This window comes from Lepidochelys kempii, chromosome 21 (assembly GCF_965140285.1).
Source record: "Lepidochelys kempii isolate rLepKem1 chromosome 21, rLepKem1.hap1, whole genome shotgun sequence".
Lineage (NCBI taxonomy): Eukaryota > Metazoa > Chordata > Testudines > Cheloniidae > Lepidochelys > Lepidochelys kempii.
The window spans coordinates 9,978,042-9,991,003 of record NC_136400.1 but is presented as its reverse complement, the minus strand read 5'-3'; the positions used below and the strand labels follow the sequence as shown (position 1 = coordinate 9,991,003).

The window sequence follows — 12,962 nt, the reverse complement described above, 5'->3', positions numbered from 1 at the left end:
GATAGTAAGGAGCAGAGACGGAATTACAGACCACAGAAACATGCGAGTGAACTGCTGTTGTGTTCCACTGCAGCTTCCGACCAAGGAGAGAGTATAATGCCAGGAACCATAAGCTCTGGGAAGAATGCAAGGGATGGATGTCTTCCCGCCCTGCATCCACTCTCACACACACTTTCGGACCTGCATGCATACAGGTGCTTGTACTTGTGCAGGCATGTACTTGTAGACTTTTGTATACACACGCAATGTTGGTCTGTGCTCACACATACTCGTGTCACCACATACACCCAGCTCACACACGTGCACAAGCACTTTAGGAAGGGGGTTTAAAGCTAAACCAGAGTTTGCTCTGCCCGTGCTCTACCTACAGGGCTGTCTTCTAGGATCTGCATTATTCCCTCTTGCAATGAATCATTTGCAGTGGTGCTTGATTGTAAATACACTGAAAAGTCCTGCAGTTCTCTAACCACTGAGAGCTATCACCTCTCTGCCAGCAAGTTATACATGCTAGGATGCAGCTGGCACAATGGTAGGAGAGCGCGGTATCCACAGCTGCTTCCACTAGCATTGATACTGAATTATCATGGTCCACTCCAGTGGACTGAGAATGAGAATGGGCGCCAGGAACTCCTGACTTCTAATCCCAGCTCTGCCACTGACCCCTTCTATGGCCTTGGTCACATCACTACACCTCTCCATCTTGCTATCTCTGCAATGGGAGCCCAAAGGGGTATTATTTTAGAAATGGAGCCACAGCAGCAGCCCTTGAGGACTGAAGCAGCGCTAAGAAATGAGGCTGCTGGCTTGTTCTAGTTCTAAAAACACCCATCAAGCACCAGGGTGCTGGACAACTTCCCCTCCATTGTTGTATGTTACCACTAGGGCTATTTCACTGCATGTGACACAAGCTGCATCACAGAGTGTGACGCATGGGCAGCCCAGCTCAAGGGGTTAGCTTCTGGGACCACTCTCTCACCAAAACTCTTCAGCCCCTGCCAACCTAAATCACACTTTATTTCCTTAAATCTATGCGCACAAGAGGGCGAGAGGTCATGAACAAGTGAGCGCAAAGGTCTGCACAAGTTGGTACTGGCTTTGCGTGAGTGTGTGCAGCAAGGCGTGCAAGGGTTTGCGTGAGAGGGCTCAGAATTAATTGATATTTGCACGGCAGGCTGCTTGCACAAGTGGTTTGCAGATGCACAAGCGAGCCTTTGCATAAGTGGGTTCTATATGTGCACAGCTATTTGCAGGGTGGGGCCACATTCAGTATCGACACCACTATTTTCACAGGGGAGGGCTCTCCTGTGCACACCTGAGCAGGTGTGATATGTGATGATGGGTGTACAAGGGAGTAATCGCATGAGACAAGCTCGTGGACCAGAGGGTACGTGGGTGCGTCAGTTTCTACTTCTTGATCCCAGAGCGTGGCAGGTCCCCCAAGTTCAAACTGTCCATGGTCTATGCTGGTGACACTTGACTGGAGGAGACGGAGGATACCTCGGTCTTGCTCTGGGATACGGTCGAGGAGACGTCATCATCCCCAAAGGGGTTCTTACCGCAGCAGATTGTGGTGATCATGCAGTTACGGAACTGAAGGGAGAGAGAGAGAGCAGTGGCACCTTTGCACAGCACATACCTCCACGATGGCCAGTGGAGCCGTCCCTCTGGTCACCAGACAAAGAGCACTTTGCTGGGTTAGATATAATACCTCGCCCACTACAGAGATGCTACCACCTCGTGGCGAAATGTGGCAGCTGTTCCAACTGCATAGGCAGCACTAAACAAATTAAGGCAGAAAGCGACAGATACCAGATTCAACTGGAATTTGTTCTGGGACTGGAATAGCAGGGGTGTGCTATTAGGCAGGAGGAAGATGCATCTGCACAGCTGTGGTGAAGCTCATGACTTGAGTAGCAAGAAGACTGTACGTCAGGATCAAGATGTGTTGGCAGCACCGACACTGGACTGGGATAATAGAGGGATTGAGTTGGGTTGGCAGGGCTGGGTGGTGTCCCAGGGAGTGGAGTAGCAGGGGTGCTGCAGGTTGGGATCAAGGTGCATTTGGAGAGCTGAGTAGAGGAGCCCAGGGATGGAATAGCAGGGGCGGAAGCTGCAGGTCAGGACTGAGGTGCATTGGCTGGGGACGCAGAACTGTGAGAGCAGGGGGTGCTATAGGCCAGGTTCAGGGTGCACCCTTAGAGTTCTGGGGGAAGCCTAGGACAGGAACAGCTTTGGCAGGGAGGGTTCCTCTGCCTGGCCCTGGGAGTCTCACCTGTTTGTTCATGAGGACATAGATGATGGGGTTGTAGAGAGAGGAGCTCTTGGAGAAGAAGGCAGGCACTGACATGAGAGTAGCGGTGAATTCCGCTCCCTTGTTGGTGAAGATCCAGAATGCCACCAAGGCATAGGGCGTCCAGGCCATGAGAAAGCCCAGAACCATTAGGATCACCATGCGGGTCACCTCCCTCTCCGCCTTCTGGGTGCTTGCCGACTCCTGCTGCTGCGCGGCTGCCTGTGGGAGAAGGAGAGGGCAGTGAGCCAAGGAGCATATTGCACAGTGCTGAGCTGTCTCCCACCGGGCAAGCTAGAGAGAACTGGATATCTGACATGGCTGGAGTCAGGGGACAGAGAGCAGGTCGGAACCCCTTTGCTGGGAAGGCTGACCCCTGGGCCGAAGACATTTCAGTTGGTATTGCGTTATGCCCAGAGGGGATCTAACCACTGCACAGAACATGGATGAGATCCAGGGGCAGGGGCTAGCTCCACGGCTCTGAACCCGGGCTAGTTCTGGAGCACAGACTAGATTTACACATGGAACGTGGAATGGCTCGCACCCAAGGCAGCACCCACCAAGTCATAAAGTGCAGCCGATAAACTCTCTTACCTGGAGAAAGGAGAGGCTGAAAGGGGCACACGCGTGACCCTGATTTGCGCTTGCGGAGAATCATCCCTGCTTTCGATCCCCCTGTGAGGCTTTGAGCCCCCTCACCGCCCGCTGATAAATTATGGGTGTGAAGTTTTATGTCTCTTGCCTCTCTGCTAAGCCTGGGCCTGCCTCCAGAGGAGATGGGGGAGTGAACAGAGCTAACACCGGGGGCGATTCATAGATTACAAGGCAAGAAGGGACCACTCTGATTGTCTAGTCTGACCTGGCCAAACCCATGCAGGCTTGCATTGCCCACTGGATGGTGCTCCTTGTGCTTCAGGGAGCCTGTTCTCCAGCTGAGGACCAACACCCTCTACCCTCTCATGCTCGTCTCTCTTCGTCAAACCCTGAGCAGCTCAACCCACACACTACCTCTCGGACTTTGCATATGAGCCGCCCGTAGGAGAAGAAGATGACCACCACCGGGATGATGAAGTGGATCATGAACATGTAGACGACGTAGGATTCATTGTGGTAGTCAGGGTTGAGGGTGTAGTAATCTGGGCCACAAGAGCACTGCATGCCCTCGGGTATGTATCTGCGGAGTGAGAGAGCAAGCAAAGCAGAAGGGTTAGGTCGCGCATTTCACAGGGGCCCCCGTGAGTGGGGCTGCGTTGAAACTGGTGAGGTGACCTAGAGTCTCTGTGTCTGCAGCAGGGTGTCTTGCCCATGGGCTGGAGAGCCTGCGGCTAAGCCAGCCCTTGATTACAAGATGAGCCCCACAGGAGAGCAACCAGGTGATTGCAGTATAAAAGGCAGCAGGCACCTGCAGGCAGGGTGTGTTTGAGAGCGTAGCTGAGACTTCCAGAGGCAGGAGGAAGCCTGGCAGTAACCCAGGGAAGCCCAGAACACAGGAGGTTGTGTGGTGCTGGAGCTGCTGGAAGAAGGCACTGCAGAGAGCACGCATGGTTCTGCAGAGCCCGAGCCAGGTAAAGCCTGTGAGTGGACATTGAAGAAGGGAAGATGGGGAACTTCGTGTGCGTTTGGACTTCTGAGTTCTGGTTTTGGATAAACTCTGTTGCTAGCCGGGGGAGAACGGGGGAAGAGTGAATGAAGAGATTGAGCTCAGAAGGTCACTGGAGCCTAAGCAAGTTCATAGAGGGGCTTGGATGACGGGGAAGTAGAGGCAGAACAGCCACAGAGGCAAACCTCGCCACGATGGGTCACTCGGCAGGCACGGAGTAGCCACGGTGCTGCATTAGCAATTCCTGGAGCCTCTGAGAATGATAGCACCAGCCAATGGCGCTGTGGCCAGGCACTGTGTGTGCTCCTTCCAAATTTCTCGGCCCATGCCCTTCAATCCTGACCTGCAGCCCCCACCCTCTGCAATGCCAATCATAGAATCATAGAATATCAGGGTTGGAAGGGACCTCAGGAGGTCATCTAGTCCAACCCCCTGCTCAAATCCTGGGCTCCCCATGCCCAGCTCTGCCAATGCACCCCCTCTGGCATATTGGTGTGAGGCAGAAGTGCATGCTTCCACATGGGGCTCTGGTGAGCCTGCCGCACTCCTTCTCTGGGTGACGAGAGCTGCCGTGCCCCAGGGCCATGCAGCCCAGGAGAGGATCATGCAGGGGCGGTGATTCATTCAGGAGAAGGCGGCATGTTTGCCGTTTGCTCTGTGCTGACACATTGCACTTGGACATGTAGACATCAGTTTGTTGTGACAGACGCTCTCTCCCACGGGGAGCAGGCGATTTATTCCCGTCCCTACACGGCTGAGCATTTGGCTGCCATGTGCCACCTGTTCTTTCTCCTGAGGAGCAGAGATGACGGGGAACCTACTATGGCTCAGTGCAGGTATGAACTCTGAGGCGTCTTGGACTCCCTGCTGCTGAGAGGCTGCGTCCCTGACCATCTTGCCTAATAGCCATTGATGGACCTATCGTTTGCGTCTGTTTAAATTTTTGCCTGTAGAATTCAAAGTAGAATAAGATTCTTTCCATAGGCTTTTCAGAGGAGCCTACAGAATTCAAAAGAGGATTCTTTCCCTGCTGTAAAATTCTATAGGAAGGATTTTGATTTTAATTAGACCTATAGGATGGATCTCGTCCTCTATGAACTCCCATTGGACTTCGGAGTAATATTTGTTGTGGGTCGAGCTTGGGTTGTGGGCAAAGCTAAATGGACCCCGGTTACACTTCTGCAGCATCCTATTGGTTTCATCCCTAGTCAGTTCTTTAGTGCTTTTCCATAAAGAGAGAGATTTGTGGGGGGCGGGGAGGGGGTCCAAACTAAAAACCCCTCTGATATTTCTTAGTTTATCAGATTTTGGGTTCCTATGACTCAAAAGCAGCTTTGTTACTTTTAATAGCTAATGTCCTGATCCCTGCAGAGTCACGTAAGTAAATTTACTCAAGCAAGTAACCCCATTGACTTCAATGGGTTTGCTGCCAGGAGTAAATCTAAGTCTTTTTCGGGATCAGGTCCCAAATTTGTGCAGCAGGAGGGCTGTGGCGAGGGCAGTTGCTTTGCCTGTGCTGGAGGGGAAATGACAAGTGAATTCATGTGAAAGACACCAGATTGACAGCCCTCCTTAATGCTCAAGTCCTGTGTTTATCCACGGAGTCTATACAGCAGAGGATTCCCATACTGTGCTTCAGTCCTGACCACCCAGCTCCTGGCCAGTGTGATATTTGGGCTCAACTTGAAACAATAAGGTCTACGCCATGTGTAACCTTAATCTTAATTCATTGATTTAACTGGGATTTACTGTTATATGTAAGGATTAGCCCCGGGAGCTGCCATTGCGGGATTGGGCCCCTACCTTTTCTTCACTCAGAATTCTGCTCTTGCTAGGTTAGTCTGCAGTGACTGCTGGAATGGGGACAAGTGTGTGCGTGGCTGGCTCCCCGGAGGAGAACACAGCTGTTCGACGGAGCGCAGCTGGTGGCCTATGGCATTAGACAATTGTATTATGAGCAGACCGTGCTTCCTCCTTGCTCACAAGCAAGTACAGAGAGTCTCTTCTCCCTTTGCTTGGTGGCCTGGGCTCCTTTGTCATTTCCCCTCTGCGGTAGCAAGAAAAGAATATGTAGGTCTGTATTTGCCCTTCCTGTGGTGAGTTCTCACTTCCTGTGGTTGGGCTGATCAGAGAGCTTTCGGGCCTGGAACAGCAAGGGAAGGGGTTGCAGGTCGGGATTGCGGTGTCCCAGCAGAACTCTGTGTGGGACTCAGAAATGGAATAGCAGGTGGTGATGTTGGGCCAGAATGAAAAGCATTGGCAGAGATGGGGTGAAACCCGGGACTGGACTATCAGGAGATACTGAAGATCAGGACTGAGGTGGTGCCTTAGCAGCGCTGTATGTGGGGAGTCTAGGACAGGAATAGCAGCGAAGGCTGTCGGGTAGGATAGAGGTGCGTTGGCAGAGCTGTGTGAGGAAGCTTGTAATGCCCAGATGCATGAGGTTACATTTTCAGGAAGCATCCCAAAGCACAGAGTCTGATTCTGCTCTCATTAGCGCTGGCATTAATCAGGAGTAAGTCCATTTAAGTCAATGGCATTACCCCAGTATCAACCCAAGATACACAGATCAGGTTCAGCTCCATAATTGCTTCCATGCTTCCAGGGCTCATGCACAGGGGGACACCTGGGTATTTGGGATTCAAGTATTTAGATGGCAGTCTTTGTCCGGATGGTGTAAATACTGTCTGTGTTTCGTATTACTCACCTGGACCAGCCAAACAGGGGTGGAGCAGCGCAGGAAAAGGACATGACCCAGGTAAAACTGATGCCCATCAAGGCATGGGTGGCAGAGAAGCGGAAATTGCCCATGGGCTTACACACCACGATATAACGCTCTATGGCCAGGACAACCAGCGACCACAGGGCAACCTGACCTGGGGGAGAAAGAGACAGACAGAGCAATCTAACATGAGTGAGCTGTTAAAGGACATTGGGGACAAGAACTTGTCTAAACCTGCTCTTATCTAAACAGAGGGGAAGGATGGTCTGGTGGGTACAGTACAGAACCAGGAGTTGCGTCACAGGGCTGAACTGGATCCGGTACCCTGCAGCTTCCCCATCTCACTGTGGCTTGAGCAGAGTCTGCCTTTAGAGTGCCTAAGAGTCTGCCCCCAAAATGGCCATATAAAGAGCCCAAGGGCCTTTTGAGTCTCTGAGTGTCTTGTTTAGGGCCCTGGTCATTTGTCATCCCCTAAAGTCAATGGGCCAAGTCTCGACCTGGTGTGAGGAAATACGGCTCAAGGCATGAACCCTCGCTTGCACCATGTCTGAACCTGTCCTGATGGCTCTAAGAGTCTAAATGGGTATTTGGTATGTGTTCCCACTGCAGGAGAATGAGCCTGGGCAGGTGCTGGTGTGTTTATTTATCAAAGGATAATCAAACTTTAGGGGATTATGAGTGTTTAGCCTGTGCCATAAGCCTGTTAATGCCCCCAGCACGTGCTCATCCGCTGATAGCTACACTCTCTGTTCAGCTTTCATGAAGAACAGTAGCTCTTGCGGCTTCCCTTTAGCATAAACTTTTTTCTTTCTTTCCCCCCACAGTTGAGACTCTCCTTGTTCTTTGCTGGGTAGAAATGGGAAGCCTGGATAAGACAGAGGGCCTGAAAGAACGTGAAAGGTTAGAAGCTGTTGTCAGGCACAGAGATGAGGCCTTTTCACTGAAGGAATTAGTGATGACACTAAGTGGCCCTTCCTCTGCTCCCTAATATAGACCTGGCCCCACTTCCAATCCCTGGCATAGACCAGATTTGTTGAGCCTCTTTTCCTGGTGGCAGGAATATCCCCATTGCCTCAAATGTATTCAGGAGTGAAAATTACCCAGTGAAATTTTAGCCTTTTTTTTTTTTAAACTCCTTGCATTGATTGAAAACTGTTCCCTTCAAGAATTTGCTCTCTGAGCTGTGTTTGGTTGGCCGGATAAGTCCGCAGGTATCATCTCTCTTTGCTGGTTGGATGAGCACAGAGATGTAAAATTAATTCATGTTGCTTGAAAATAGACTTTTTTTGCAAGTGGTTGTGCCACGGAGAGTCGATCGCAACCCTGCTTGCAGGAGTGAAAGATCAAAGAGCCACGAGTGCGGTCAGATCAGTTGGGTTTGAAAACACCGCTGGATAGTCACCGCTGGAAAATTTCTGCACTACTTGTGCAGCTCTGCTCAGAAATAGAGACTGAACCCTGTTTCCACTCCTTGAGACTGACCATGTCATTTTTACTCTTATTGAGAGCAACCATATCTTCCTTCAGCTCCCTGATACACAATTAACCCTCATTCTGCTCCCAGGTTTAGACCTTTCCTCCTCTTCCATAAGCACCAAGCTCCTCATCTCTAGCCCAGAGGAGACTCATTTTCCCTTCCCAAATACAGATGGGGTCATCTGTCCTTCGCTGATACTGATCGGATCTTCCTTCTCCTCCCAAATACTGACCTGCCCTTCCTCCAGTATAAAAAACCTGTCCTTGCTCCAAACTGCAGCATCGCTGCTGTAAGATGCATTGCTTTGGACCACTGGTTTTATATAACCGTGATAGCATCTTCCACTGGGAACCTGGGGCAAGCTTACATGCTCCTGGAGTTCTTACTGTTGCACCAAACATTATTTTGTATTCCCCATGACAGCCCTAGTATCGATGTCTTCCACTTCTCCACGGAACTGGAACAACATGGGGTAAGTTTCCCAGGCACTGTTCTAAAGAACCACCCTAAGGGAATTTCAGTCTCTTGGACTTTTTAGTCCTGGACCCTTCTGCTGAGGCTACCAATAAGGGGGCCCAATTAATGTTGGTTGTGATGCTGCCTGTCAGGGGATAAAGGCCCACCCATTTGACGCAGGCCACTGACTTGGTCTCTGATGTGGTACTAATGTCTGGCCGGGTTGACATGACTAGCATAGCCCAGGAGGTGAAAGCCTTTGTATTAGGGGGCAGTACTCAAACCTGGGCATCTGCCTTCAGGTGCTCAGTTCTGTACATGAGTGCTCCCAGCAGCACTGCAGATGCTCAAATACATGCGTTAGCCACCTCAGCCCAATAGCTCCAGGTCAGACCATGGAAGGAAGAGTCATTTTCAGTCAGGCTGCCAATGAGCGTTGAGAGTGACCTGCTGGGAAGGGCTTCCACACAGAATTCAGCAGGGCTTATTCTAAACAGTGGTGGAGGATCTTGCTAAAACCATGGCAGTTTCCAGATTAATCTCAAGATGTGCTTGCCTTCGTGTGGACCCTAGCGATGGGCTCAAACCCAGCCCTTCCCAATTCAAACACCCCTGAACTTTGGGTCCCAGATCCTTAGCTGAATTTTGCGGCTTGGGCTGATTTCTTTTCATTGCCTCCTTTCTGAAACTCCTGGTGTGGTTGCAGTCAACATGGGCTTCCAGAACAATTTTTAAAAGTCCCCAGTCTATTTTGGGCATGGCTCATAGCTTGTCATTGGGCTGGTTCTCAAATCACTGTGCCATACTGTTGTGTGAGGATGTAGCATGGCCGTTTCGTTTAACCATGTGGTACCTTTGCATTACAATGCAACACACCCTTCCGGGAGTGGCATAATGTACTGATGCCACATAAGGCATGTCTACGCTGCAATTAGGGGATGTCATAGCTAGCTCAGTGTCACCAGAGCAGTGAATCTGCGGTAGCATGGGGCTGTACAAACCTGCCTGGAACCCTGGGTAATTACTTGCATGTCTAGCCCGTGCTGAAACGTGCAGTGTCTAGCCCACTAGTGCAGCCAAGAATTTTTCAGTGAGGAGAAACAGACTGAATGAAAGCCATCTGCCTGGATGGCATGCTTCCAACTGGAAATAAACCCAGGGCAAACTAGACCTTCCTTTCGCTCCTCCTTCCTCCATCCAGGCAAGTGCATGCATCATTCCCCCTTCCCTGAACATCCTCAGCTCCCGCCGCTGAGCTCTTACCTCCCAGTGTCGCAAAGAAGCCCTCCACGGCACAGCCCATAGGCCCGAAGATAAAGTAGCCGTTCCAGGCCGTGTAGAAGGTGACAGTGAAGCCAAAGCAAGCCATGAAGAGATCGGCCACGGCCAGGTTGACCAGGATGTAGTTGAGTGGCTGCCGCAGCTTCTTGTGCTTGAAAGTGACAAGGAGGGTGAGGAGGTTGATGGGGAGCCCGGTGAAGATGAGGAAGAAGATGTAGCAGCACACGATTCGGTACTTCCAGGGTTCAGCTAGGTAATACTGTGGGTACTCAAAGGGGCTCCGCACCAGCCCTGTTTTATTGGAGAGCGGCACATAGAAATTGATACCTTCTGTCCCGTTCATCCTTCTGTTATTTTAGCAGCTGCTCTTTATTATTTAATTGTTTCTTTCTTTTTTAAAAACCAATTTAATTCTATTGTCGACCTCAGTAAAAAACAATCCCCCCACCCCCAACAGAAATCCTTAAGAGAATGCAGAGCTGGTGTGTTGTCCCTCATCTACATCCCAGAGCTGGCAGCGCCAGGATCCCATCGGGGTTTTTATATCCTTCGCCCACTTCTGCTGGAGTGGAGGAGGGAGTGAGGGCGGGAGGGGCGGATTAGGGTCTAGGCTAAGTTTGTATGACAAGGACAACGGGATTGAGAGGGGCTGATGGTTTAAGCGCCCTCTAAGCAGCTAGTTGGCCCCAAAACCTGCCTTAAGGCGTATTAATTTCCATTAAGTGTTTAATATCTTTGAAGGAATTTGGTTTATTTGGAAGTGAGGTGAGGCAGGAGCAGAGCGATAAATTGACAGGTGCTAACCATGAAAGAATGATAGGTGGGTAGAACGGTAGAACAGAGACAGGAGTATTGGAGAGGAATTTCTGTACCCACTTGAATTCGATGTAAATGGTAACCCTTGTGACTGCCCAGTAGCTAAGAAGGTGAGCTGGTCAAATTATTTGAGAGGAAGGATGGTTTGGGAGTTAGTGCACTGGCTTAAGACTTGTGAGACCTGGGTTAAATTCCCAGCTCTGCCACTGACACCCCGTGTGGCCATGGCCAAGTCACTTAGTCTCTCTGTGCTTCAATTTCCCATCTGTACAATGGGCTCTGTTCCACAGGGTGGAGGGTCTAGTGGTTAGTGTAGGGGATGTGGAGTCAGGACTCCTGGGTTCTATTTTTTACCTGCAATTGTTTTTGCTTCTGCAATTGTATTTGTTAGTTGCCAATATTCAGCAAATAATTTGGAAAAGCAATTTCTGACTGCTGGGTTGTTTGTAATCTGCTTGCTTGGACTGTTCAGTATTTGATATTTGCTGTGTGTGGTTGGTCACTTAAGTCACATGGTATTTTTTCTGCTCCCTCACTGGCTTGCTGTCTGAAACTTCAGACAGAAAACAGGTTTCAGAGTAGCAGCCGTGTTAGTCTGTATTCGTAAAAAGAAAAGGAGGACTTGTGGCACCTTAGAGACTAACAAATTTATTTGAGCATAAGCTTTCGTGAGCTACAGCTCACTTCATCGGATGCATTCAGTATTTTCCACTGAATGCATCCGATGAAGTGAGCTGTAGCTCACGAAAGCTTATGCTCAAATAAATTTGTTAAGTCTCTAAGGTGCCACAAGTCCTCCTTTTCTTTAGACAGAAAACAATGACTCTCACCCTTCCAACGTTCAGATTAATAATTGTTCATGGGAAAATTTATGAAATGTATGGGGTTTCATGAACATCTGAATACTCAAAATAGTGAACTGGATTCTGAGCAGAATCAGGTCCTCTCACTGCAGGTTCTGGCCTCATAGTAGGGACGGCTGAAGCAGCAACACTTGAATTTTGGATTGTAGACGCAGAGCTTGGCAAACCTGAACCCACACCCAGACTGGCTCACAATAGAATAGCATCTGAATAGGTGCCTTGGAACATTGCAACATTAAATGTACTTGAGCGATATCATCAGCTTTGGGCATGTCCACATGTTGGGAAGCAACCAGCCTTCTTCTTTTGCAAGGCTCTTCTTGACCAACCACTCCTGTCCACGGCCAGCTCCTGCCTACCTCCTGTCCTTCAGGAGGAAGTTATTATCATTGTTGTTTGCTGGGATGCGTTGTGGTAGCATCTACTAGCCATAGTTGTGCCCAGGAACCAGTTGTGCTAGGCATTGTACAAACACAGAACAAAAAGACTGTCCCTGCCCCCAAAAGTTTATAGTCTAAATACGTACTGGGGTTTCTAGGCTGACGTCTCAACTGAATTACTTTGTAAGCCAAATGCTGTTGCGATGCCAGGCTGCCAAATGGAACTAGCAAGAACAAATGCAGATGGTTCTGCTGGGTTCTCATTTCCATGCAATCCTTTCTTGCAGCCCCTGGTGCAGCTTAGCTGGGAGGTGGATTGCACTGGGTCTTTGTTGCAATTAGGTTTCTGAAGTATGTAATTGAACATCTGATCCTGCACTTGGAAAACCTTAGTGCTTTGAAGGGATACAGTGACTGGGAAATATCTCCTCCTTCCACTTTGGATGGTGGGCTGAATGTATAACCCTGTCCCCTCACCCTGCTCCTGCCCTGCTTTGGGGGATGAGCTTTTTTAAAAAAGGATATCATGGAGTCAGATCCATTGACTCATTCCACACAGACTCCTGGAGGAACAGCTACCAGAGGTTAATGAATTCCATTGCCTGCTGGGTTCTTGAACCAGAACCCCTGGGCATGTTCAGCTCCGAATCCAAACTTTGTAGCTTGGGGTCATCCATGACAGATGGATCTGAACCAGAACTCCAGCTCTGAACCTTCTCAGATTTTTCAGAAGTTTGAATCTGGATCAGAACCACATGGCTAAATCTCTAAGCATTTCCAAACTGACCTTGATTCAAACCAGTGATTTAGAAGTGAAAAGCTCTATAGCCCCTTTCCCATGCCCTGCCCTATCATGTCATTTTGCCCTAGAGATTCTGAGGACCATGTCTTCAAAGAGATACATGCCAACAAGCGTGCGCATGACCGGGGTGCAGAACCCCCAGCACGTCAAAGTCCCAAGCATGCATTTGCACATGTGTTATTAAAAGGAGTGGTTCATATATTTAATCCCCTTGAGCCAAACAGTCTGTAACCTCAAAAAGAAAAGGAGGACTTGTGGCACCTTAGAGACTAACC

General features: G+C 49.7%; 1 protein-coding gene across 1 annotated transcript; it reads right to left on the bottom strand.

The window, feature by feature from the left end:
• Positions 1 to 1,458: 1,458 nt before the first annotated feature.
• Positions 1,459 to 10,169, bottom strand: LOC140901171 (blue-sensitive opsin). The gene is made up of 5 exons (XM_073319517.1): positions 9,809 to 10,169; positions 6,598 to 6,766; positions 3,299 to 3,464; positions 2,273 to 2,512; positions 1,459 to 1,590 (listed from the first exon to the last, which is right to left on the bottom strand). Exons 1-5 carry the CDS (start codon positions 10,167 to 10,169, stop codon positions 1,459 to 1,461), a joined length of 1,068 nt encoding a protein of 355 aa, XP_073175618.1.
• Positions 10,170 to 12,962: the final 2,793 nt, after the last annotated feature.